The sequence below is a fragment of the Tyto alba genome, unplaced genomic scaffold (genome assembly GCF_018691265.1).
Source record: "Tyto alba isolate M040663 unplaced genomic scaffold, T.alba_DEE_v4.0 Super-Scaffold_16, whole genome shotgun sequence".
Classification (NCBI taxonomy): domain Eukaryota; kingdom Metazoa; phylum Chordata; class Aves; order Strigiformes; family Tytonidae; genus Tyto; species Tyto alba.
Genome location: NW_024881278.1, coordinates 3,262,648 through 3,289,875, shown reverse-complemented (window position 1 = coordinate 3,289,875; position 27,228 = coordinate 3,262,648). Strand labels below are relative to the sequence as shown.

At 44.5% G+C, this 27,228-nt stretch overlaps 1 protein-coding gene across 3 annotated transcripts in view; it reads right to left on the bottom strand.

Annotated features, from left to right (window-relative positions):
- The window catches only part of PAK5 (p21 (RAC1) activated kinase 5), a 90,462-nt gene that overhangs the window by 39,795 nt on the left and 23,439 nt on the right, over nt 1-27,228 (bottom strand). For all 3 annotated transcript variants that reach the window (XM_042789747.1, XM_042789746.1, XM_042789748.1), the window contains one exon: nt 989-1,203. In XM_042789747.1, coding sequence (XP_042645681.1) covers nt 989-1,192 — 204 coding nt within the window. In that variant the 5' untranslated portion in view covers nt 1,193-1,203. The remainder of the gene's footprint in view (nt 1-988; nt 1,204-27,228) is intronic.

Here is a 27,228-nt window from a genome sequence, read left to right as displayed (position 1 = left end):
AAAAAAATCAAGACTTTGCTTTTATCCCCCTTGTCCTGTAGCAATACCCTTGATCAGCAAGTGATGAGTGTCCTTCAGGAGCAGGCAGTAAATACAAATTTAGCAAAGAGCACTTATGAAATATAAATACAGGGTCTGTGCTCTCGGGATTATCTGATTTTTGTCTTGCTGCAGAAATCCTACATTTATTTTGGAGCTGCATAATGGCAAGATGTATACATGGCTGGCAGGGTACAGGCTACCACCAGCACACAGGTGTGATTTACTAGGATGTTAGGACTTGCAATCCCAGAAATGCTGCTAAATCAGGCCAAATTTGTGTAATGGAATCCTGAGTCTCTAAGGACAGGAATCCCAGAGCCACGCCAGTGTCCTGTCCAGGGCTGCTCTGTCCTCTGAGCCAAGGTTTTTTCCCCAGCTGTCTATCTTGAACCTCCCAAGCCACAGCCTGGGGCTGTTTCCCCACATTTTACCACCTGGTGAGGAGCTCTGCTCCATCACCTGCGTTACCCCCTCTAGGAAGCGGCAGGTGGCAGTGAGATCCCTCCTTGAGCTCCTTGCCTGGCTGAACAAGCAATTTCGGTTTTTTACTTCAGTGTACTTTTTCCTCTCTCCCTTGCTCCAAACTGCCTTTGCCTAAAGCACCGTTCTGAAATTAATTATCAAGGAGCTTTGTGCTGCAGAGGAGCACCGTCTTGGGCCTGCACCGGGACTTGGGGCTGTTTCTTCTGCAGCCCGGGAGCGTGATGGCAGGGCCCCTGCAAGACCCATGACTCACACTCTTCTGGGACATTTATACAAGTTTTATACATATAATTCTTTATCCTTGCAGCTCTGCTATTAAATATTTGGATTTGCAGCTCTCTCCGTACTTGGACACTCCTCAGCCGTGCCTGCCTCCCAAGACAGCCACTACTGGTATCACTTCATTAAGGTTACATGCGATTAAAGGTAGGTTAGGAAATTCAAAGGTGACTTTGCATGATACCTTCATAGGCGCGAGCTGGATGGGAGTGATGCATGAGGGATCCACCATAGGCTTTGGCCTGTTTGCCGTGTCCGCCAGCAAGCTGTGCCACTGCTGAGGTAGTCCCGTGAACTTCTGCTCCCGGTGGTCAAAGCCAGTGTGAACCCGGTGCTCGAAGTTAGAGGGCCCAGAAATTTCAAGCCTTTTCTTCTTTTTTCCAAACATGGTGGAAAAATCTGGAGAAGTCATAGGGAAACAGGAGAGAAAAGAAAAAAGAAAAGAAAAGAAAAAAGACATCTTTATGCTTTGTTGCAACCTGCAGCCATTTGCTCTACTGCATAGGTAATTTTAGTAGATGTTATTAGCCAAATACCCACATGAACTTTATTCCACACATACTGTCTTTGAGATCTATGCATGGAAAGCACTTATCTGACTTCCTCTCACAGGATCTGAGATTTTAAGAAATTAACCCAGTCTCTAATCTATGTATGTTCATAATACCTTATGAAACAAGGAGATGCCTCTATTCCCAGGAGAGAAAGCCCCAGGTCCTACTTTCTGCTTCTCTCTCTGCTCTCTGCTTGTGCTGCAAGTTGTGTCCTGCGGAAGCCCACAGCCCTGAGCAATGCCAGCAGCAGCGTATGGCTTTGCTCAGAGGTCAACATTCGGTGTAAGTGGTGAGCTGTGTCCCAACACACCGCAAGAACAAAGGCACACACAGCTTTGCATCTTAAATCTATACACCAGACCTTGGAGAAAAGACAACCCAGCCCAGACGAGAGCTTGGCCCCACTGTGTTCATATCAAGATCTCACCCAGAAGCAGAGAAAGGGGGATTTATTCCTATGCTGTATCAGAGATGTGAATAGACAGAGAGCTCCGATCTAATTTCACCCTGGTCTGAGGGCCTTCATTTGCATTCATAAAGGGTCCTGCTTAAAAACAGTATCAGGTATCAGCTGCTATAATCGTCATTTTTACATGGCATCTCCCTCCTTCGGGAAAGAAACAATTTGCTGTGAGATAGGCACATGCCCAAAGCACCAGTCTGTTATTCCCGGGGCGGGTGCAGCTCAGTGCCTCCCAGTCAGCAGACTCAGGTGGGATTCCTTACAGCAATGCCCTACTCTTTTTAAGGTCCAGGAGGAATGCTCGACTCTCTTGGTCTTTATGCAGGTGGTGTGGAGAAGAGAGGAGTCCCTCTGATGCTGTGCAAGCAAGGAACTGGAGGCTGTTGGAAGAAACATGACCTTCCAAGCTTGTGTTGCTGGAGAGACCTGGCTGCCAGATAAAGCTAATTGTTACAGCACTTAATTGATAGAAAGAGGAAGAGGGCTTTTTAGTCAACTGTTAGTTGTTCTTTCCTGACAAGGCTGGGTTGGTTTGCCTTCCTCCTGTCTGCTTTACCCCTCCTGAGGAGCATGGGGAAGGCAGCAGGAGGGTTTGCACAGCACACAGGGAACATGGGCAGATAGCTGGGGCAAAAGAGGTTTCAGAGGCAAAGGGAAAGGCGGCATGAACTGCAAACTGAAAGGGATGAAGCCATCTGCTCACTCTAATGGCCACAGGAAATAGCCAACACACTCACAACCTGAATGAACCCTGGGGTTTGGAGGGTCCCACCTTACAACAGAGTGGAGCCCAATGGTTATATCAAGGCAAGTTCAGAACTGACTTTCTGAAGGACTCCAGAAACCTGCTGCACGAGGCAAGGAGAAATTCCTGGTCCCAGGAAAATGAACAGAGGTCCTCTTGTGTTTCAATTAAATGCTGTCCTGTCCTGGAAAATTTCTCTTTCTGCTGTCTCAAACTAGTCCTCCACATTGATCTCATGGCCATTTCAGGCAGGGCTCGGTTAGCCCTTGAGCAGCATCTGTCTGAAATAGCAGCTGGGTGAGGAGGACAGCAGCTCTATAAAATCTCTTGTATCACAGGAGAGACTCAGCTGTAAAGGTGTTGCCCTGATTTTATGATTCAGGAGGCGGAAAGGAGAAGCTCGGGGAAGAAAATACAGTTGTGTTGCTGCTGCTGCCACAAAAAAATATGGGATGATAAATCAGGTATTTATTCCACACTCATTCTCCTTTACTAGTTTATTTAAAGATCAGGTCCGTTATTTGAAAATTGATTGCTGGCTGCTTTGTAAGTCCCCTCTGTGTATTTGCAGGTGATTGTTTCCCTTGTGCGTATTTTCTTTTGATGGAGCAGACTTGCTCCTGTTGGCCTTTCTTCACAGATCTCATCTTCCACACCTCCCTCTGGCTTTCTCCCCTTCTCTGAACTCCCTCTAAATCTCCTGGACTTTTGACAGTCTCTCTCCACCTCTGTTAACTCGGGTATCTTCCTCACCTTCCTCTCTTGAAACCTCTTACGATCACCTTGATATTTGGCCCTTTTTCCACTTTCAGCATCATGACCTTTTTATTTTTCTTGTTGATGACATGTCGGGTACCTTGTGGCACTTCCAGTAGTGTTTCCAGCCTAATCCAAAACCATCATGGTTGGTCTCTGGTCAAAGATAATTTCTTTTCAAGGTTCAAACAGAAGCAGCTGGCAGTTCAGGTAGTAGCTCATATTCACCCTTCAGCCGCAGGGATCCACAAATCGCAGCTGGCTGCAGATCAATGGCACTGGATTGATTTCATTCACCCTCTGGGATGTGAATCTATGAGACCTATTGGAGTCACATTTTAAACCATCAGCTCTAGACGTGTACTTCTTCATCTGATCAATGCCAGTACTCACAGGGTTTCCCCCTGGACTTGCATCCTAATGCAGTTGTTGGATGCTTTAAGTCCTCCATAACCCCTCCCCCCCCCCCCCCCCCCCCAAAAAAAAAAAAAATCTAAAAGCACATCAGCTGGCACACTGCATATTGCCTTTTTAAAATATACAGCAGATGCATTCAATAAGATATTACTCTTTTGTTTTTAAATTGCTCTTTAATACAGAAACAAATATGAAATTTGGCCCAGCAGGACCTTTACGTTCTCAGGAGAATATTTTAGTCTAAAACCTGATGCCAAGGTCACTTTTTTGCACAGGAATAGTGTCAGAGGTCTGGGAAGTGGGACTTGTGTCTCCCCTTTTGCCTGCAGCTCATGCTTAGATCAGCTCAAGTTGACTGCGATGCCCTACTGGGAGTGACAGGGATACTGGCACACTGCACAGCAAGGGATGGATTCAGCCACGCAGGCAAATGCAGAAATGCTATGCATCGTGGTGGCCAGAGAACGTCTCCTGTGGAGCTGTGCCTGGGAAAGGTGACCAGAAAACCTGGCTGACAGCAGCCCCGGCCCCGTGTGAGTGGGGCAGGAGCCCTCCTGGGCTGTGCTGCCTCTCCACTAGCTCTGCAAATGCCTCTTGGTGCTACCAAAAGGAGCAGAGACTCAACTGGCTCTTAAGGCTATTGAGAATAAATGCTGTGCGCTGTTGCTTTGCTTCATCAGTCACCCAAGGTCTTTCCATTTCACTGAAAAGCAAAGTTGACCTCTCCTTACCACTGTCCCTCTAAATAATTGCAATTACAAATACACAGCAACTGCAAAGAAACTTCATTTCCATTGATTTCTCCCAAAGAATGGGAATGATGGTTCTTCTTTTCTTTAGCTGTCTGAGTAGGTTTGGGGCTGTCAAGCCTGTGAAAACTCTTGCCCCTGGCTTGTAAGAGCCTGGATTAATTCCCCACTAATGTGTTTGGTCCTCAGGACTCAAAAAAGGAGACATCATTTCATTTTTGCCATAGCTTTATTGATATGTGGCACGTCCTGCTCAGACAAGGGAGCCAAGTGACTTAGATTCGTAAATCCTCAACAGAGTGGACAACAGTGAGACAAATCTCAAAGTCCAGACATTTATTAATTTCCCACCATGTACTAATTGGATACATGATAATTGGCTAACTATATGACAAATTGTGGCAAGCGATACAGTATGCCTTGTGTTACTTAGTGGTAATAAGAGAAAAGGGGAAAAAGAAGAGAGATAGAGAGAACGGAAAAATGGAGATCACCAGTTTGAGTTCGTCAGGGATACATCAGCCTTCTTCATGTCTTCTTTTTCTCTTCTGTATTTCAGTCCTTGTCCCCCCTCAATTTATACACCCTTTCCTTGGGTCCATCCCCTAGGTTGACCCACATACCTACACATCACACGTATGGAGAGGGGTAAGGTGCTTCATGCGATGATGTAATTAGCATGATCTTGTTAATCTTCATTATCATATTCAGGGATGTCAACTTTAATACGCATTTTGTGGATAACGAAGCAAAGGTCATTCAATGGACAGATGGCCCTTGAAACTTTACAGGATTCACCAGAGCAGAACTGTCCTGTGTCCTCAGGGTCCCCTCCTCCAGCTGTATCCTGTGCTATTCTGGCAGCCTTATCAGCTTCAGCCCCCCGCGTTATCCACCCTGAAACTATAGTTTCACTTCTTGCAAGTGTTTGAGACATTCCTCGGCTCAGAAGGCCTTCACTCCCCCCCATCCCTTATCTCTTTCTCAGGCTGTTTTTCTTAGTCCCTGTTCCACGGAGTTACAAGTCATCTCTCACAGTATGATACAAAAAAGTAAAGCATTTACTCATTTAATCAGGCGCAAAAGCAGAAAACATCCTGGACAAGTGAATAAATGAGAAAGCTCTCCAAAGCTTATAAAATTATTTTAGGAAGAAGAGGTACCTAAGTGCTTTGAAGGGAAATGATGGACCTTTCCAGGATGAAGGATAATGTGTGCGAAACATAAATGTTATGAAATCAAGAGCACAAAATGTGTGAACTTGGAAGTTCAGTCAGGCACCTACCTATTCTTCACCAAAGCAGCAATCCTCTCACAGTTGTTAAGAAACCCTCATTTCCTAATGGGATTAGTTAGGAGAACATCCCACAGACAATGGGGAAACTGCCTGCATTTAGCAGAGGGAAGGGAGGTAAGTGGCTGCAGGGGAGCTCTGCAGAGCTGCCTGTGTGGCATCCTCACCCAACCCTCCCTACGCCAGAGCATTCACCCTTAGCTTAATTCCTTCCGACAGCCTCCAACGTACTCCTGATTGTGCCAGGTCTCTCAGCAAATGCCATCTCTCTGTCCAGCTCCTCCTGTGCTTACCTCCCTCAGCTCAAGAGGAAATGAGAGGTAGTGTACTCATAGTTTGTTGCTATTTCTGTGGGGATGAGCACCACCAGGATGTCTCCACTTGCATGTGCATTGCCAATGAATCTGGCTGATCCCAACACCACACACGTGGCGCAAGGTGATACTCAACATGAGGGGGCTGGGGGAGCCTGTCCTAACAACAGCTACTATTGATGGCAGCAGGCTTGAGCTAGCTTCGGGGAGAGGGAGAAAAAACAGGACTTTTCATTACATGGCTTCAGTGAGGTATTCACCTGAGACTTCACTTACCCTTATGTTGAAATGAAGCAGCACATTGATTTTGTGTTAGTAAATGGAAGTTTTGAAGGAGGTGGTCCTTCAGTTCCAGTAAACAAAGAATTTAGACAGCACGCGACCAAAAGCAAGTCTGTTCTTAAAGCAGGAGCGCCAGGTGATAAGTCTGTGTTCAGCTCAGGGCTGTGATGCTGAGGGGCTCCTCCAACCATGGCACAAGAATAAAGACGAGGGACTTTCTTTACCAAAGCCGTGATGGAAAAAATAAGGACCTGACATTTACTGGAGGAAAATACAATACTGGTGGGGGAAATCGGAGTATCACACCACCGCTCCTGCTGATGATGGCTGAGTAACTAACCCACAGCAGTGCTGGTCCCAGTTGCACCACTGCAGAATGGGGAAGGAGTAGGGATAGCAGGAGAAACGCGTGAGCTGTGCTCTGTGGATACAGCTACCCAAAACCTTTTCTAATGGCAGTATTTGTGTTAGTCAAGCTTCTGGCCAAGAAAGCAGTACTGCCAGCTCTTCTGGTGCCTGCTGAACAGTCGTAACACAGCTTCATCCAGCTGCTAGAGGAACCGAGGTAATGCTGAAAGGGTGCTATCAGGAGCAATCACTGCATTTTGCACTTAATGCTGTTTACTGTAGTGCCTAACAAATCGAATTACATGCTAATCAGCACACCCTGCCTGTTAGATCTAAGCCAGACTTGGCTCCTTTTCATTACACTCCTTCCTATGCACAGAAATAATTCACTGAGCATCACAGTGCCACGGACTCCCAGACTGATCCAATTTTCGCGCAATGACAGATCAGGTCCCCCCACGCAAAGAAAACTCCCTGTGTTTCAGATACTGTCCATGCAAGGTGTGTGACATGGACCAGCAAAGCAAATCCACTCTGTCAGGTACTGCACCTTTGTCGTGCTGCCTCCTGGTCACAGACGAAGGTATTTTTCCAGCAAGAAATATCCTACAGCCTCACCCTGGAGCAAGAGGGTGGCAGTATTATTTTGGGTGCCGGGGGAGCACATTCAGGTCCTGCCACGAAGGTGTCTCTGCTCAGGGCAGGATTTCCAGCAGTAGCCTTCCCATGAAAAGTTACAGCCTTGCCCAGCTCCTGCCTCTCATGTTCTGAGGTGACAGGTTGCTCCGTTCAGTGTCATCCACTTGGCCCCATCCTGGGGATTTGGTGGGTTGTCCCTTTCCTGTACATGAGATCAAGGGACACCGAAAGGTACTGAAAAACGGAAAAGCTGAAAGTCCAGATTTAGGTAAATAGCCTCAAAACCCAAATTCTAGCACTTACAGCATGTAAAACCCAAGGCAGTGGAAATCTAAATCTGCCCTCTTCCAGTTTAAAACTGTGACCCCTCATCCTATCCCCACACCCCCTGATAAGGAGCCCTTCCCCACCTTTCCTGTTCCCCCCCCTTAAGCCCTGGGAGGCCGCTCGAAGGTCCCCCCAGAGCCTTCTCTTCTCCAGGCTGAACCCCCCCAACTCTCTCAGCCCGGCCCCCCAGGGGAGCTGCTCCAGCCCCCCCAGCATCTCCGTGGCCTCCTCTGGCCCCGCTCGAGCAGCTCCGTGTCCTGATGTTGGCGGCCCCAAAGCTGAACATATATATTCCCTCAGGAGAGGCTCAGTGTTCATCCTCTGTCTCACCCCATCAACACATCTGCCTTTTTAAACAAACAGCAATTAGTTCATTTTCCATTAGGAAGCGCACACCGTATGAAGTCCCTCAGTCTGTATTTTTGCTGCAGGGATTCCATGTTGTTCCTCTGCTGAGCAAGCAGCAGCAGAGCCCTTTTCCCTTGGGGATGGGCACACTATTAGCATCTGAAAATTGCCACCATGCATATTAAGTATCATCTGAAAGCCCAGAAGGAAGGGCAGCCTCGAGGGCTCGAACCCCACATTACCCTGTGAAAAGGCACATTTTCCCCTAAGGCAGCCACACAGCCAAAAAACCTGTTTACAGCCAGAACCATTACTAGACTGCTTAATTTTTAAGAACTTTTAAGAAAACTGTTAGAAACACAGATTGCAGAATGGGAGACAGGTGTGGGTCGCTCTCCTTTGATAATTTTACTTACTAATAATAGTTTTCTGTAGCACAAGGACGTCAATTATTCCCCTCTAGAGCAACCAAAATGCAGTAATACATCATTAGCTTTCCAGCTTCTGTTCCCATGCTCTGATTAATTGTAACCTTTCCCAATATTTGATCATAAATGAAAGAGTATGAATTGAGAAGCACAAATTAAATTAACGTGTCAAGCAAGCTTGCATAGCCAGTACTCTAGATAAATGTGAGCTGGGCTGATACTCAATCCTAACGAGAAAGCAAATGTCTGGTATGGACTGACGGCCACATAAATTGCTGAGAAATACTCTGAGAGGTAAAAATGACGTTGGTTCTCCTTTAGCTCACACTGGTGCAACCCCCCCGCTGCTGAGGCAAGTGGAAGGAGACCAACACATACCTGCTTATTATATAGCTATAAAAATGAGAAAAATGCTTTGGTTTTTTCTTTTTTTTTTTTTTTTTTTTTTTAATAAGGAATAGCAACAACAATAGTTTTGTATTTCCTTTTCGTTTGCGTTAAGAATGGTTCTAAGCTTCTCAGTGGGGACACTCTACTGCTGGCGGCAATCACAATATGAGTTTCATTTGGGGGGGAAAAAAAAGTGTGCCTTGATTGCAGGCATATATTTTTTTTTAGAAGAATTTACCTATTTTATACTTTTAACTGAAGATACAGAGAACACTATCCTATTTTTCAGGAGATGAAAGAGGAAGCTATAGCTGGAAAAGCAGAGCAGGCTGAATGAGAAGCCAATAAAGTTGATGGAAATGCTCTTATAAACGGCACTGGTTTCAGGTCAGGCCTGATACACCCCTGTGCCTCTGGGACAGAGAAGAAATCCTGTTTGACTTCCCCGACAAGATACTCCTAAATACTTCCCTAAATCCCAAAGGATCTTTCTGGATGTACAGGATGGAGATGAACAGGGGACACCCAGGGACCGGGGGGCAGCTGCCTGCAGAGCACACTCAAACCACAGGCAGGTGGGTCCTGCGGTCATGTCTTGTATTTATTTATTCATTTACTGGTTTTGTCTAGAGGAAGATCTCGTTACTACTTGAGATACGAGGTAGTTTCAGACCTCATGAAAGGATATTGTTTGTACCGTCATGTGGATGGACAACACCAAATGCAGGAGCACACCAGGCTGGTTCATCTTTCTAACCAAAGACCCTGTTTCCTGTGATCCCTGCTTAACCCTCTGCTCTTCTCAATTGTGATTTGAGCATTTCAGTTTAGGAACAATGAAATAAACCCTTAGAAAATGTTCTGACATACTCTACTAATGAATCAAAATTATTTTAAACACACTCTCACAGCAACAAGAAGGATCTACAAATCCTGAAAGAACTAAGCCAGCCCATACAGCCCAAATTTTGAGTCTTTTACCATCCTACTAAACTCTTCCACACGTAAATCGTGTCACTGATGAAAAATTAATCACCTGTGATCATACAGTTTTTCCAGACTAACTCCCACATGAGTTTTAGGCACAAAAAAGCCTGATGGTCAATAGGAATCAACTTATTCCTATGGATTTTCAAGGTGCCTTCTATTTTTTGAGATGGGACAGACTCCTAAGTCATTTAAACAATATTAAAATACATGCTTTCATCATGGAAAAATATATACTGATGGACTAGACCACACTCAGTAAGCACAAAAATGCTATCCTTCACAAAGCCCCTCATTTACCCCATGGCATTCTGCTCACTTCAACCTTAGGTCAAATCAGCCAATTTTTCAGTGTTCCCATGTCGCTGCACAACACAGTAAAAATACATTTAAACAATTACAAGCTGTCCAGGACTTGTCATTGTCCACACTTCTTTTCAATATCACAATACCTTGTTTATGGTTGAAAATGCCTTCATTTGTCAGAGCACAGTAGGGTGTCTCTTGATAGCTGGCTCATGAGACATATCTAATAGAAATGCACAATGGAACAAAATACAGGAAAAAATAGTAACAAAAGGCAATGTATGCTTCTAGAGAAATAGTAAAAGCCAGTACAGAGTGGCCAAACTAGGATTGATGTACTCCAGGGAACAATACTCATTCTTCTTATTGAAAGCTACTCTTGTAAGAGGACTCATTTCCACACACTGACTGACATGTGCTTTCCTAATTTAGAGGTCTTGTGATTCCCAGCGGATTTTAATGCTCAGTAATTTTCAGCTGAGTAGCTTAAACGCATGTATTGTAGTCAGTCACTCTCCATTATCTTATACACATGCACACACATATAGCAATGAACAGACAGAGGTTCCTGCAGTGTCTTAGTCCACAGCAGCTCTGGACAGATTAAAGAGAAAAAAAAAATCCCCCCAAACCCCACCAGACCTCGGAGGTAACTCAAATAATTTCTATCCCTAGCAACTGAAAAGACTGCAGATTTGCAGAAGCAAATAGTCCTTTGGGTGCTCAGCTTGAGATAATCAACGGTATTAACTTTGTAGGCAATGCTGGACACCCACAGCGAAGGGGTATTAAATAAGACACCTATTAAATGAGACACCCCAAACCTCAAGCTACTACAGAACTTCAGAGCAGGTGTAATATTTTTATCAGAGTTGATATTATTGTTAGAGTTCTATATTATAAAGGATGTAGGTACTCTATTTCTACGTCTGAAACAGCTACTCTATTTCTATGTTTTGAATTAGGAAAAAATAATCAGTAAAAGGAAACACTATCAAGAACAAAGGTAATGATATATGGGTAGAAAAGACAGCAGAGAGATCAGGAAAGCCTGCACGAAATATCAAAACCAGGGTTGTGAAACAATATTACTTAATTATAAATATTAGTATTAGTAAATATCAATGTTCCTATAGGTTGCGGTGACTGTAGGATAAGACTGCAAAGATATGAAATCCTACATCTGTCAAGAGAAAGGACTGAGCAAAGTGCTTGAAAAGCACTTGGACAATTGTTCTGACTGACTATGCTCCAGGTTACACCTTTGCATTTTGAGCCACGTCCTCAGTGGGGACTGCTGGCAAAGCCTTGGCAAAACAGATGGCATCACTGACTTGCAGCACAGAGCAGAAGACACTAAAATGTCTTGTTTTGTTTTTACATGTAATGCTTTAGTTTTAACCCTCTGAGGCTGAGTTTCCTCCCCAGTGCTTGCTGGTAGTTGCAAAGCCAGCATTACAAACATACCAATGACCAAAGCATGTTCAGCTGTGGTAGGGATTTTCAAGGTTCCTAGGAAAGACTAATCACCAGACCATGCTGGTCCTCATAAGTGCCCTGTATTGACTATTGATGTATCCTGATAATTTGTAAAAAACAGCTTTTACTTTAAAAAAAAAAAAAAAAAAAAAAAAAAAGGATGCAAAATGGTTTCTAGGTCTTAAAACCAATTTATCTTGTGCTGGTTGCATCCATGAAGATACCAAAACCACATCGGGGAGTGGCTCTAGGGGGGTGCCTGCCAGCACAAGTTATTTTACAGCACCTGGCGAGTGCCACGGGGCAGGCGGTGACGAGCACGAAGGGGACCAGAAGGGGACACGCGCCTGCAACCGCATCACGTGCCACTGAGACACATTAATGAGACGGGGGCTCTCGAGCCGACCCCCTGCCATAAATCCTCACTGGTATGTTCACATTCAACACACTGATTTTTTCCTACAATAATATTAATTGCACTTGTTATTTTACTTCTAAAACAATACAGGCTGTGCCGGCTCTCAGAAATTGGTCTATTACTGTAACATTTGTAATAAAGATTGCTTTCCCATGAATGATCAACAGAAAAAAATGCTTCGTAATGCATTATTAATGGCAAGCCTCTGATAAGAATATTCACTAGGATGAAACACATCTTCTGACCTGTAAATGTTTACCAAGAAATGGAACAAAATCAGATTATTTCATATGTCAAAATATCTTTAAAATGCAAACAAATATGTCTATACAGTAACGTTATCCACAGCAAGTGCCTGGAAGATGAAAATCACGCCTGTTGTTATCACTGTGGGTTTCCTACCTTAGTACCATGTTTTGCTCTGTATCATTCTAACATATAACTGAAGGAAAAATATTTCTGTAGTCTACAATAAACTGCAAATGTATAGATCCTACTTTAAATTTTTATTCCTTACATATTTTCTTGTCTTCTTCTCGCTCTGCATTGTGCTGAGAAACTGGTTTGAAAGTCAATTCTTATCCTATTATCTACTGAGTTGCTGTCATGCAATACTCGGTTTCCATATTAAAAATGAGAACTGATCCCTGCAAGGGTTTGCTAGAGCTTACTATTTATTACCTCCTTCAGAAAGTTTACCGTAAGCTCTTTATACAGAACACTGAATGTTTATCAAGTGCTGTTCACTCTGTTCTCCTCCCTTCAGATCATCCACAACAATCAATATTTGCAACTGAAGAACTCCTCAGCACTTATTTTTTTTCAGAGCCAGGTGACCTTGCCGTGCAGACTGTGTAGTTTCCCACCTCCAGACACCAGTTTGGAAGTGATGGGTCTCCCCTGTCCTCTGTTTAAATGGGAGGTAAGGGTTCTGGGGAGAAAGGGAGACCTTTTACACTGTATCTCTGAAATCAGTGTGAAAGTTTGGAGACCACCCACAGAAAAGCAAGCAAAACCCATAACATAATGTAAACTGAATGAAAAAGCCCACACATTTTTATCTCTGGGCAATCAGTGCATATTCAGAATGATGAACGCTACTGTGAGGTTTTTTCCAGCTTTTAAATGACGAAAATAGAAATGTTCTTTGACTGCAGGTAGGTTTTGAGCAACTGGAGAGGTTACTGCATCTTGGGTGGCCACCACCGCCACCTCCCAAGAGATGATGCTGCAACAGAAAGTGGCTCCGATTCCCTCCTGCGGAGGAAGGATGCGCACACATGAATCACTGCATTTTGCTGGGCCCATTCAGACACTGTTTCTGGGCAGAGCATGTTTTGCCTCTCCAGGATGAAGGGCTTCATCTGAAATGGTTCAAAAAGACACTTACAGCCTCTCAAAAAAACAAGGAAAGGAGGTTGCCAGGTGACTATGTGACCAGCTAAGATGACTCCCAGAAGCCTTGGTCTGGAAACACCAAGAGAAGCTGCTAGATGACCATGTGTATGAGCTGGTTCAGCTTCCAAACTTTTGGACAAATACATCAAAATGCCCCTTCTCTCCCAGAAGAAACACTCCTGCTTAAACCACGTGGCATCATCCCTCCCCAGCCCTCAGCCCAGACTGATTTTGCAAGCAGCTCCAAAGGAGGCTGTTTCGTTGAGAAAACGCCATCATAACATGGAGTCTGTGAGAGAAGGCAAGATCTTCTCCAAGTGTTTTATGAGAAATCTTATTTACCACAGAGGGGAAGATGCTGAGCCCACACTGAGGTGAAGAACTTAGCCATCCTCTCTCGGGAATCAATGGCCCACAGCTCCCATCCTTTCCAGGGAAATGGTGCTGCTGACACTCCAGACCCTGAGCCCTCTTTTTGTATTCCAGGAAAACACAAATTTAGCATATTTGCATCTGGGAATACAGGTCCTTCTTGAAGTCTTGGTAGCAAAAATACACCATCAATTAGAAAATAAAAATTAAAAAAAAAAAATCTCCACATGCCTACTCTGGTTGCACTCACTGCTGTTTCCAGGGGCAGGGAGGTTCAGTCATTCATTCCCTACTTCGTTAAGGAATGACTTCAACAAAGCTGCTTATACAACTGGGAAATCAAAAGATGAGCAGGGCAAGTGACTGAAAAAAAATGCATTAAGGAGACAAGTGGAGTTATGCCAGGTGGTGGAGGGCAGAGTTAGCATGTAGTGAAAAAAGGGACTGCAAAATTTGCTGGCTGCGATAAGAAATGAGTGTGCAGAAGGAGCTCAGATCCCAACGGAAATATTTTCTTACTGGAACAAAATTATTGTACCTGGTCAAATGAAATACACTGTCTTACCAAACCTTTTATTTAATTTTCACCATTTTCCTTTTGTTCTTCAATATGGAATAACATAAAACTCAAAAGCTATTTAAATTAAAATCTCCCAAATGTCAACTTAGGTTTTTCCCCCAATTTTTGGACATACGAGTCAATACATTCCCTGGCGTGTTTTGTTTCAGCTGGTCTGAAAATTGTCTGTGCTCCGGGTGAGCATCAGAGATGACTTACTCTGTGCTTCGTGGGGCAATATAAAGGTTTGAGAAAGCTCTGATACTCAATTTATTTGAGACATCACAAATGACAGTAGCACCTTTACAATATACCCCTGTAAGTTAGTCTCGGAACTCCACGCGTGCTACTGACTCAGCCTTTGGCTGCACCCCGTGCACCCACTCCAGCGTGTGTAATCGTGGGCAGTGCTCAGCCTCGGGTTCAGCCCTACTGACAACCCTGGGTTTCTAAATTACTTCCAGCTTCTTCAGGATAAAGGCAGGAAGATGTCCTGAACGGCTTTTAAAATGATTATGCAAAGCACAGTGGGCTGTGTAATACCTTTTCCAGTAAAATTCCCTTTTAGTACTCTGACGGTAATCAACCGTGTTATTATAACTATTCTTTCTCCTTATTACATATAGGCTGAATGTTTTAAATGGAAATAACATCATCTCGTCCCCCCATGTTTCTTACTTGTGGCGTGTCCTTGAAAGTAACCAATGCTCAGGATGCCAAAAGCTGAAGGCTCAGCTCGCCCACATATGAGATATGATATGAATAAATCAGTGCAAAGTCCATGTGAGCTGCTTCTCTCTCGCTAGCGGGGGCTCAGGCTGGAAAAGCTGTATCTGCAGTGGAGCTGCCATGCAGCCTTTAGCTACCCGTGGGGCCATTCAACAACATCGGCTCATTCAGTATATTGGTTCATTTTTAAAAATGCTGAATATACAGCTGGGTATTTATGGAGAAATAATAATAATTTAAAAAGTTGTATTTATTAGGGTGGCGCGACTGTTTCTTTTACAGAGTTTGACTTACCGGGAAGGAGTTTCAAAACTCAAAGGAAACTCCAAAATTCAAAGAGCTTCAGACTTCACCATAAGTGTCGCCATCAGACTTGTTAGGGGAAATCTCACTCCTGCATACCTGACAAGAGCAGAGCTGGGCACCTGCTGCTGTGCCTTTCGTACCTCCCCAAAAGCCACCTTCAAATGCCATTTATCATTTCCCTGATGTACAGCTCTGTCATCACAGTCTTGGGCTTTCATTTGGGTCCCGATTCAACTGGTGTTGCCTTCAGTGGGAGGACTCTGACCCTACAAATAGCTCCTTTCCTCTCTATTTCCCTTTACTGATAGCAGGATGGGGAAAATAACCCTATACAGTGACAGCACATTCAAAAGCAAGGGAGAAGGAGAGCATGGTTGACTTTATTTGAGAACGCTTATTTCCTATTCCCTTTCTTTGTAACACAGGCTAGAGGAGATGTTGCTTTCCTCCCTCGCTTTTGCTGCCACCGTCTCCCACATCTCAATGGAAACCAAAGTCTCAGCAACTTAAACCATGCCCCTTCATCAACACTTTCTGAGCCAATGTTTTGTAGAGCCAGACAAAGGCTGACCTTCACATTACCTGCTCTGAATCCAGCAAAATTTATGCTCATCAGAAAAGTAAAAGGAAATATAGAAATTTCCGACTTGGAAAATCTCTGAGCCAGTATTTGTAAATAAAGTCTAATTTAATTACCAATATGTGTATTTTCAGCTGTCCAACCTTGAAAGAGCACAATCCCACTGGGATGAAGCAATCACACTATTTAACATGCAAAATGACTACTTGCCTATCAGTTTATTAATAGGTCGTTTTTTAATTCAGAGGAAAAGGCAAGTTACAGGCAAAGCAGAAGAGCAATAATCCGAATGCAAGCATCTGAAATGCTCCACTGAACTCTGCTCCAAGAAACATAAGAAAAGACTTTTTTCTCTTTTCCCCTGCCGATGACAGCTTTCCTGTGCCACTGGCAGAGGCAAATGCTTCCACACTTGGTAATAATCAGAGCAAGGAAATTACGGATGGGGGGGGAGGAGGAACTATGTTTTTTTTTCTCTTGGATAAAGTTATACTTAAATCTGAAGAGTGTGCAAAGGCAACTCAGTACTTGCTTCCTCCTCCATTTCCACTTTCTGAGCAGAGCCAGGACTCCCTGCAGATCCTCCACGTCACCTGTTTTTCCTGGGCTCTTAGTTTTGCTGTGCTCCTGCTCCTGAAGGACTCCCCACACTGCTCCTCCATTACCTGTTTATGTAAAATAATCTTCCAAACTCTCTCCAAACTTAATCTCAAACCCAACTTCATCACCAACTATTACTCTGTCCCTACCCTTGCTGCCCTCTCACTTTTTGACTCCCGATGTTTGCTGCAAAATAACATGAGACCAAAAAACTGTCATCAGCTCAGTAGCAAATAAAAAGGATTTTCCTTAATGTCATCATGCACTGAAATTAATGAATACACAACAAGGAGATACAGGGGAAAACTCAGGCACTGCAGGGACCATGTTGGAAATACATACAAATTATATTTACAAGGACATAGAGTAAAAGCAAAAACAAATGTAGAAGACACTACCAGATGCCTAAAATCAGGACAGAGTATTAATAAAATATCAACATGGCAGGTTTCAGGACAGGTGTTATATATTCTGTATCTCTACGGTTTTCGAAAGTCTAAGATGTTAAGGCTTAATGAATCAGAGTACATTGTTTTACAAATGAGGTACCATCAGTCAGTAAACTGCTGGGAAAAAAGTGGGGGTTTAATTCAAGCTTCTCTAGGAAAGAGATTTGTTTGAAAAAGGTCAATTAAGCCGTCCACTCAAGTTAATCTCTTCTGTTTATTAAAAAAAAATTTGGAATGAGAAAAAAATGATGATAGGCCAGAAAAGCAAAATTTTCCTATGGATGGACCAAAGCAAAAACCTGCAGGTCAGCTTGCTTTCAGCTGGGAGAAACACAGGCAGAAATTGCAATCAGTCTGCAATTCATATGGATGAATCACATGGAGATGATTCAGACAGAATTATTCTCTGAATTAGCCTAATGAAACACTCTCCTCTGGGGAAGGTAGCAGTACTTGTATCGGTTTTGGCAGAAGTTAGTATTTTAACTTGCAAGTCTGGTTTAGGAGTCACTAAGTCAGGGCGGAAGAGAGTGGACCCTCAAAGACACTATTTCTATTAGCTTGCATTTTCCTTCACAAGTCAGCAGCTGCCTGTCCCTGCCTTCACAGCCCCTTTTCCCCTCACGCCTTCGTGCTGCTAATGGCACCATCACCATTTACATACATTGCCTTTAAACTTTTGAGTCACCAGTGGTCACGTAGGTCAAAATATTTGTTTCTCCTGCTCTTTGAATATTGATGGGTTTCAATGTTTTTTTCCTCTTTCTTTGGTCCCACTGTAACTCATTTCTGAGCTTCCTATAGCAAAGCAGCAAACGCCAGGCAAACTGCATACTGTGCTGCCCATCTGCTTTCTGCTGATGCCTTCCTCTTCGCCCTGTGTTGCATCCGCTCGGCAGTGTACGTGATCTTTGTGGCAATGACTTCTGTAAGTTAGGACTACCTATCCTGCTGAATCAGAAAACAGGGAGAGCAGCATTATCCCTTACCAGAGCCATCACTGTATACTTTTCTTCAGTGCTAACTGGCACCAAGCTCTTTTCCCCGACGCAAAACACTGGGAAAAACTGCAGACAATTTTCAGTGTGCAACCGTTCCTCAGAGCCACCACCGTGCTGTGACACCCCCAACGAGCAAAAGCATCAGCTTGCATTTATTTGCTGTGACATCGACTGCACTGAAGGATGCTCCCAGCATTTAAGAAAAAGCCCCCGATGCACATGCCTGCAGCAAGGGACAGACAATCCTATAGGGAAACCGTGCACAGGTCAACAGGGAAGAGAGGGGCGTGCAGTGGGAAACACAGGAGCGAGGAGGGCAGGGCGGCAGGCACGGATGTAGAAATCACGTTGGGTTTCTTTGGGAAGACGGGAGCAACACGGAGGTATCGATGTGAGCAGCTGGCAGAGGAGGGGGAGGCTCAGCCATCTGAGGGGACAGATGTGTAACAGAAAATTGAATAAGGGAGGAGAGGCCAGGCAAGAAGGAGCTGAATCAGTCAAGTAGCTTTGACTTGATCTAGTATCGAAGGGGATCAGGCACGCTTTACAGGGGGTGAACCGACGGTAGCACAATTATCCTGGTGTCACGTGGCAGCTGCTGCGGGTCCTCTCTGCTGGGTCTGCCCTGTGTATGTCTCCTAGCACCCTGATCACTCAGAACTGAGTTAATTAGACACAGACCCAGCCTCGGCAGCCCCCTTCCCTCAACAGGAGGGCTTCACAAATCCATAAAACTCCTGTGGGCTCAGGTCTCTACCCCTGTCTCTCTCCCCTGGAAGCAAGACTTTCTGAGATCAGTAACACTCCATCTGTGGCCCCAGGAACGTCAGAAGCCAACCAGCACACGTAAGTAATCCTTGGCTCTCTGCAAAAACATGCCTGCAATTGGTTTCTAGGAAATTCATTTATGTAGGAGCAGCTAAAAGGGGCTCACCTTCTGCACAGATTTATCAGTACCAGTGCATTTGTGCCAGGGTTTGGTAAAGAACTTCCACCCGTTTGGAGTACGTGTGCTTTGTCCCATGCTCTGCCTTTCTTTAAAAGGAAAAATCTGCTTTCACAGCTGCCTCCATGGAAACAGCAACTCTGTAGTGTTGGCGATGCTCCAGGCTTGAAGGGCTCAGTTTGAACATGGAAATCTGCATTTCTTGATGGCAGAGTGCTGAAACCTCAAGCTGGGATCCCAGAGCCCAGCCAGGTCTCCTCTGGCTTGTTCGGCACCACCAGTGAAGTTCCTGCAGGTCAGATCTCACACTTGGCAACATCTGTGCAAGCCTACTGCTGAAAAATGGACCCAGTCAGGCCTTGGTGATGCTTGAGAAAGTGGAGGGACTAGACAAAGCTTTTAACTCGCACACTTTGTTAACTCTGGTAGCACTAATGCAGTTCCTGGACTACCGAAGTAGCTAATGGAGATGAAGGTAAGTGTTCGCTTTCCCTCCTGTAATGAGCTATTAGACCAAACATCCAGTAAATTTAAATGAAATTTTAAAAAATGCCCTCCAATTTTAATTCTGAAAAGCTTGCTTCCACTTGCGCTCTGCTGAATTGGGCCCCCTACACCCTGATGTATCCCCCAGCAAGGTCATGGCTGGTGGCAAACCACAGCAACACCTACTCCATTCCTGGGCCCAACTTCCAAAAGAGGATAAATTACTCCTTTGCTCCTTGAATCCCCTAATCTGCAGCTTTCAGACTATCAAAGAGGTTGCACGGCAGCTGCACAACCAGATCGCAGGTAGAGAGGAGGAGATTTGCCCTCTGGCTTGGGAAAATTGGTCCAAGTGTAACAAAACGCATAGCTCTTCTATAATCGTTTGTTCAGCTCCATAAATCCCAGGGCATAAATCAGGCTGTCGGGGAGAGCAGCTGTGTAGGAATCTCTGCAGGAGGAGAAAAAATGCTGCGACCACCTACAGCATCACGGCACGCCGCCGGGGAGCTGCGCCGGGTGCCAGTCCCAGTGCTCCTCTGGTTTCACACGGATTTACTGCCACTGACATCAAAGATGCCGCTCAGTTGTAGTACTATAAATACCAGCAGAATGGGGCTGGGTGGCAGCTTGTGGTGAATACTAGGGAAATGTAAAATGCAACAATCCTCAATTGTCCTTCAGTCAACAGTACCTGTTTAAGTTACTGTTAGGATGGTAAAGATACTGAAATTACTCACATAAGCACTACCACTGACTGCAAATGCTGTAGCTTTCCACCAGCAAACATTTTACTTGCTGCTAAATATTTTCCTGTTCAATACAGGAATGCCACATACGGTGGTAGATACCCAGTGATCAGGGGCTGCTCTGGGACTTGCAGGAGGGTGCCCTGCAAGGACAGGGCTGGCAAAGGAGGAGAAACACGTGACAAAGGCCCTGAGGAGCTCACAAAGGGAAGTCTGAGCACGGACCCACCTTGGGGCTGAGCTGACCAGGAGGTCTCATCCCATGATACTGAGATGTGAGTGTGCCAGGGCTCATGGCTGCTGCAGGCTGAAGAAATGTCTCCTACACGGGTAATCTCTCAACCTAGCTGGGAAGGGAAAGGACTCATCCTGCTAGTAACAATTAAAAACAGTTATGGAAAAGATGTCAAGAGAGACCAATAGAAACACCAGCCACATATCAGATGAATATCAAAATAGGTGTTTTTTTTTTTTTTTTTAATGGACATGGTGTATTTGTCAAAAATACTGTTTGGGAGGATCTAAGTTACTTCTGGACTTGGACTGAATCCAGCACACAGGGTTCAGCTATCTTCTGCCTTAGAAATGCAGGCACTGCTTGTGAAACTGCTGTGGAGGGGAAGAGGCAATACTGCTCCCTATGCTGAAAGGTTATGCAGTTATACAGCTCAGCTGGGGTGGGAGAAGCAGGTCCAGATCTCTTCAAGGTCTTATTCAAAGCAGGGATTTAACAGAGAATCTTCAGAAGGAGTTTCCTCATCACCATCTCTAAATGCTCCGGTACCGGTGTCTCTCAGCGTTTCCTCAAAAGACTGAGATGTGCACACAGACTGAGGATAAGACCTGGGTCAGCCACCCACCAGAACAACTTGGGTTTTTCTTTCCTTCTCTGCCAAGAAAGCTGTCCATCCTTCCCAGACTTGCTGCTCAGGATCTCAGACCCAGGAATGGTGAAGCATGCTTCACAGCTGCCAAAGCCAGCAGAAAGGAGAGGTATCTCTGGCAGGATCAAACCCAACGGGCCCTACCCTGTTGGCCAACACAGGGTTCAAGACACATTCGACAGCACTAGCTACTGCTGCGCTGGGTACCAGGAGCCCTCGGCTCCCCGCAGGATGAGGCCCCATTGCCTACACCTCAGCATCCCATCTCGGAGAGTTACACAGATGACTCACTCACTGAACAGCAACAATAAATTCAATGAACAATGGTATTTCCACACACAGGGAAAAACTCTGAACGCTTGGTAAAAACACCTCCTGTGCAGATGGGGAGAAGATCTAGAGTTGACACGAGGCTTTGCACATCGGTGAAGCCCAAGTAACTGCAAAATCTGGCCTAGAATACCTTTTACTTGCTTACCTGCTTGCATCACAGGAAATTTTAAAAAATACATTTCAAAACCAGGCGTCTTAGAACTAACACCCGCAGCACTGCCAAAGAATTATGCAGATTTAACTCTTTTGAGGGGCTTTGTCTGAACTTAGCTTAATTGATGTCAAAGAGCCAAACTCATCCCAGTTATTATAAAGACTATAGGTACCGCTACCAGGCAAGAGCCACATCTGCTGCACATATGATGCAGGCCCTGCCCTGGAGGGCTCGCTGCCTACATGGAAAAGGCAGAGCACGAAAAAACGAGTGGGTCAAGCCCCATTCGACTGCACGGTGAAGTGATTTGTCTACATTACCCCAGGAGCCTGGGTTTCATTTCAGACCTTTGAGTCCACATCTTTTCAGGTGAGCATTTCCCCGGGAAATGACAAGCCCAGAGGCACAGACCAGGTCTGATGCCGGGGGGGCAGGGTTTAAGTTCTGATCTTACTCACACGTAGGCATAACTTTATTCCTGCTTTTTGGTCTTACAAGGGTTAACAAGACTATTCTTGTGCTCAAAGCGAAGCAAGTATCAAAGCTCACAAGACCCAGGTCTGATTTTCCTCTCTGAGTCAAAGAGTGGCTTAATTTGCCACTGGTTTTCTCGGGAAGGTAATCATCTTTTTGGAGCTGCTATTTGCCATAGGTTCTAACTATTTTGAATATTTTCAAAATGCCACTGCTAGAGCCACTTTAAAAAGCACTAATAAAATTAATATTAAAAATGACTTAGCGCATAATTCATGGCCTCTAGAAACCATTTCTTATTCAACTGTCAAACCAACCAGTCATGCATTTTACATTGCTTTCTAATTTTCTTAGAAGTGATGTGCTACTTCAGGAACAACTATCTGTGCTGCACATGTAAGTCAGAGAACACACAACTCTAGCAGACACCACAACACTAACATAAATCTGGTGAGATCACCTGGGATGGGACGCAGACGTTGTCTATCTCACATAGGAGGGAAATCAGAGAGTTACAACAGATTTACAATCTGGCTGAATCAGATCAGAGGAGGATCTCTGTAATATCTGTCCAGGTACAAAATGTTCTACTTAATCTCGGCATTTGTTTCCTTTGGATACATTAGCCTGAGAATTTATGGCAGCAATGTTTGAAAAGCAGTGAATTCTATGCAAGTATTAGAGAAAACAACTGGGAAACATTAATCAGAGTAAGCTCAAGAACTGGTACCAGGAACGTAACTGAGAAAGCTCATGCTATACATAGCCATACATACTGGGGCTGGCAGTGCAAGAGCCCCCACCAGCAGAACAGAAAGCTTTCCTGGACCAGGTCCAGGGGCTGCAGATCCCGGTGGCTGTATTTTTTTCATTTACTTTCCATTTTGAACGAGCCCCAAAAGGGCGGTGTTATGCCCACCAGAAAGACCTGGAGCACGTCTAGGTTGTGCAGGTGCTCACCAGTGCAATTTTCTTTTAAAATCACTATGCAAAACTGGGCCCCCACCAGAATGACCTTCAAAGTTTTTTTTTCGGCTAAAAGCAAAACCACAGCCCTCCTGAGCCAAAGGGCCCCAACTGCCCAAGCCCTGTAGCTTTATTTATAAGTTAATTCTTCCATCAAGGTAGATTAATTGCCGTGCGTTCCACCCAATAAAGATGGCTCATACACTTAAAGTAACTGAATTGTAGTACTAAAGAGTTGAAGTATCTCAAAAGAACTGTCTGCAGTATGTCACATAGAAAAGTGCATAATTTAAATAAAAAACAGATTAAAATCTAAGTATCAAAACTGTTCAATCCTTTCAAAATAAATCCACTGCACTTGAGGAAAAGTTCTTGGTGTGAGATAATTCAAATGAGATATACGCAGGCTCATGAATTTATAACTGGGAAGGCTACTCTCAAAAAAAAAAAAAAACCAAAACAAAACCAAAGTCACATAAATAAATCATATTTACAAGCTTTTATTATGGCAAAGCACTGCCCACTGTTTAAGAAGGGGCATATCTCCACCATATCCAACTCAAACATCAGACCTTAACAACATTCATGTCAAGAAACCCATGAGATTTAGCTCTCTCATTCAGTTTTAAAAAGCTTAGCCGACACTCCTAATATAGGTTATACTGGAAAGGGCATATTGTAATTCTTTCTCAAGAGTGGAGACCCAGAGTGGCTTAATTAAGGTTAAATAATCAAGTTCACCTTCATATAATTAAATTTAACCACCTATCAGAATTAACAGGCCAAAAATAATAAACCACATGAGAAGAATGAGAAAGCCAGTCCAAACGGTCCTATAGTCAATAATACTGTTATTAAAGTACTCAAGTCTGGTACATGTGATGGTAGGGAAACAGAATATTGGCAGACCCACATCCATTCAAGCAAAAGGCTACAAGAAAAGAGAAGGAAAATCAAGGCAGTGGAAACTCAAGCTTCAAAGATTTTCCAAGCAGAAAAATATCTAACTTCAGAAATTTTTATTTTTTAATTAGTTTAATGAAGATTGAAGAGTAAAAGCTGAAAATAAAATACAGGTAGCAAGGAGGAAAATATATAGGAAGCCAAGGATACAGTATGGTGCGCATATAACAAAAGGCAAAAAGACAATAAAGACTTTGCCAGAGCACTTTTTCTGCAGTCTTCCTCCTAAATGACATTTGGACGAGTCATGCAACATGTCCCTGATGACTACTGCAACGAGAGGTCATCATAAAGAGGTCGGTCAAAGTGTACCAGAGAAGCACATGGGAGGAACCTCAACTCTTAGCTCCAAGATCCCCAAAGATACAAGAGGCTACAAATAACAGCGGAGATTAAGAAGAACCAAGGCACCAAAGAGTTTTTCTTGCTGCCTTTTTGCTGATGTTATATGTAATTTCTTTTAGGATATTTTAATTCTACCTGCGAAAAGCAGTGATCTAAATTGCTGGAAAATACTGTGTTTACAGTGGGCTCAGGGCTGCGTCCTAGAAATTAGGAATAAAGTTTTAGCTCCAGTTATTAAAGGTTAATTGGCATTCTTTTCTGTACCACCTTTACAATTATACAGTGACATCAGACAATCTTTGTCATGTCAAACACTGATTTGAAACAGAAACAGTTCTTATTGCCATCGAAACTGTAAGATACAGGTATAAATTTAAGACTAAAACTTAAGAAAAAAGATAAAAAGCTATTTGATCTTAGCAGATAACCATTCTGAATTCCACCTTCCAGTCTCAAACAGAAATAATTTTTTGAGCAGAAGTGGGTTTAGCATGCCCCCAGCAGCCTGCAGCACGACCTCCCCCTCTGAGCGGCTGTGCGTGCCCCAGCTCCCCACAGGGAGGGCAAGATGTGGCTCCGAGGCCGAAGGAGAGCGCCTGCAGCGGGGTGTACCTCCCCGCACCTGCTCGCAAGCCAGCAGCGACGGAGCTGCCGGCACGGCCGTTCCCAACTCCCCCCTCGCTGGCGCAGATGTAATCCCCCACCCATCTGGTCCCCCCCGGGCCTCCCCACGGCGTCACGGCAGCAGAGCTGCTTTCCACCCTCTCCGCGGGCAGCTGACAGATGCACACTGGGGGGAAACCGAGCCTCTTCCTATGATTATCTTTTGCTCCCCGGGAAGGATTTAGTTCATTGAGGTTGTTGCCAAGAGACTTCAGTTTACGCAAGTTTTTCGCTCGTGAGACATAACCCGGTGGGTGGGTTTTTGTATTACTCGGGTCGGGCGAGGCCGCGGGGAATCATTCATGTGCCCGCAGGAAAAAGGTGCAAAGCCTGAACGAGCTCAAGGGTTTTGGATCGCAGTACGGTGAAGTTTAGCTGTCAGGGTACCCCAAACTTACCTGCCTGCCCCCCAGGATAAGACTCCGTAGGGTTTTTCACCTACCACTGTTTTCTCAAGTTTGAGATTAAAAATAATGAATCTCTGCCATTAGAATGGCTTGAAACAGAGAGTACTGCATAACACGTGCCATGTATACATCTATATACACACATATATGCAATATAAATGCACACACATGTATGTATATACACACATGAATGACTAGATGCAGCTTTAATTATTTTCCTGTGCCTGAAGCTGTGGGCTTGGATTCATTCAACATTTTCTCTGGTGCCAGAAGTGTGGGAAAGTCATCGTGAAAACCCAAAATCTGAGATTCTCCACCACTTCCTTTCAAGGCCCAGAGCTTCAGAAAAAAAAAAAAAAAAACAAAAACAAACTATTGTTACCTCTGTATGCTTCTGATGCAAAAATCTGAATGCAAGTTTTGCTCTGTTTCTTCCAAATGTTGCCCATTTTTGTAACATTGCAGAAAGTATGTTTGCTGGCATGAGGTCTCCTCTGCTACTTCCAGCTTGCTATCTACAGCTACACGTCCTCTCACATAGCCAAGCTCCATGAAAGCAGGAATGGGGGAGCCCTGCGAGCCCCAACCCTGCCAAGGCACTTCTGCAGCAGGACCTGCACCAGGCCTGTAAACCTCTCCCGCGGACTTCACGTCTGATCAGCCGTGAGCTGACACAGAAGTGCTTTTCTTCAGTGTCACCGCTTTATCTAGCTCAAAAAAAAACCTTGCAGCCTTACTACCATCAACACCTTCAGCTGATAAATTTGGCTGATCTGGGCCCACGGGTTCAGAAGTTCTCGAAGGGAGGGATGAAGATATAAACAGAGCATGAGCACATAAGCCTCCTTAGGAAGTCGGGCTAGAAAGAGATTTGACTTTCTAAAGTGCCATGATAGCATGTATTAAGATGATTTCAAGACATGCACGCAGAACAGTAAGGGGATCGCTGCCTCTGTTTGGGTAGCAATGAATAAACCCTTTCTACCACATATCCTGCAGGCAGCTTTCATGGGAACACAAATATACATTTTAAGCTGTGTGGAAAGGTGTCAGGCTGGGCTAGGGTGATCTCAACAACTCACCTGTTCCAAATCAAGCAGGTTTAAAGCCAGCCAATGGTAGAAAAAGTCTTTAAAAAAAAAATTAAAAGGTGACTCTGTAGCCAAGGTCTTATAGGTTGAGAGAAGGCTCAAACATGCTCACCATGCTGAGATCCCAGATTTCTGCACTAAAGAGAAAGGTGCTCTGTTACCCTGCTAGCATTATGCATCCTTACAGCATTGTAGAGGTATTGATTTAGAAGAAGCACCGTAGAGATTTTTAAAACATAGAATAATACAGACAAGCTCTGGGAAACTAATGTACTGATGTGCATCATTAACGCCAGTCCACGTGCATGTGGGGGGCAGCATCCTTTCCATCAGGTGTACTGGGAGGGCTCACTCTCTCTCCAACAGGTCTGAGTCTCCTCAGCTTCAGCAGGGGACTGTGAGAAAGCTCTCTGCTCTCTTTTTCCGCACAGCACGGAGGAAAAGAAATGAGAGCAATGAAATTAAATTAAGGTAAATGGAGGAACTTGCTGGGCAGGAAGGCTGCTCCTGCTGGGGACCAAAGCTGCGACCTGGGAGATGTATCCCAGAGGCAGTGTCAGATGAACCTTGGCAGGCCTTGCTCAAAGCCTTCAGTCATTTCCCAGCCACTTCAAACAGGCAATAAACCCCTCATTTCCCCTGGGAGGACAAGGACTGCTGCACTATACTTCGCGATGCCAGCACCCAGTCCCCACCTGTACTCACTATAAGCCTTCCACACTGTC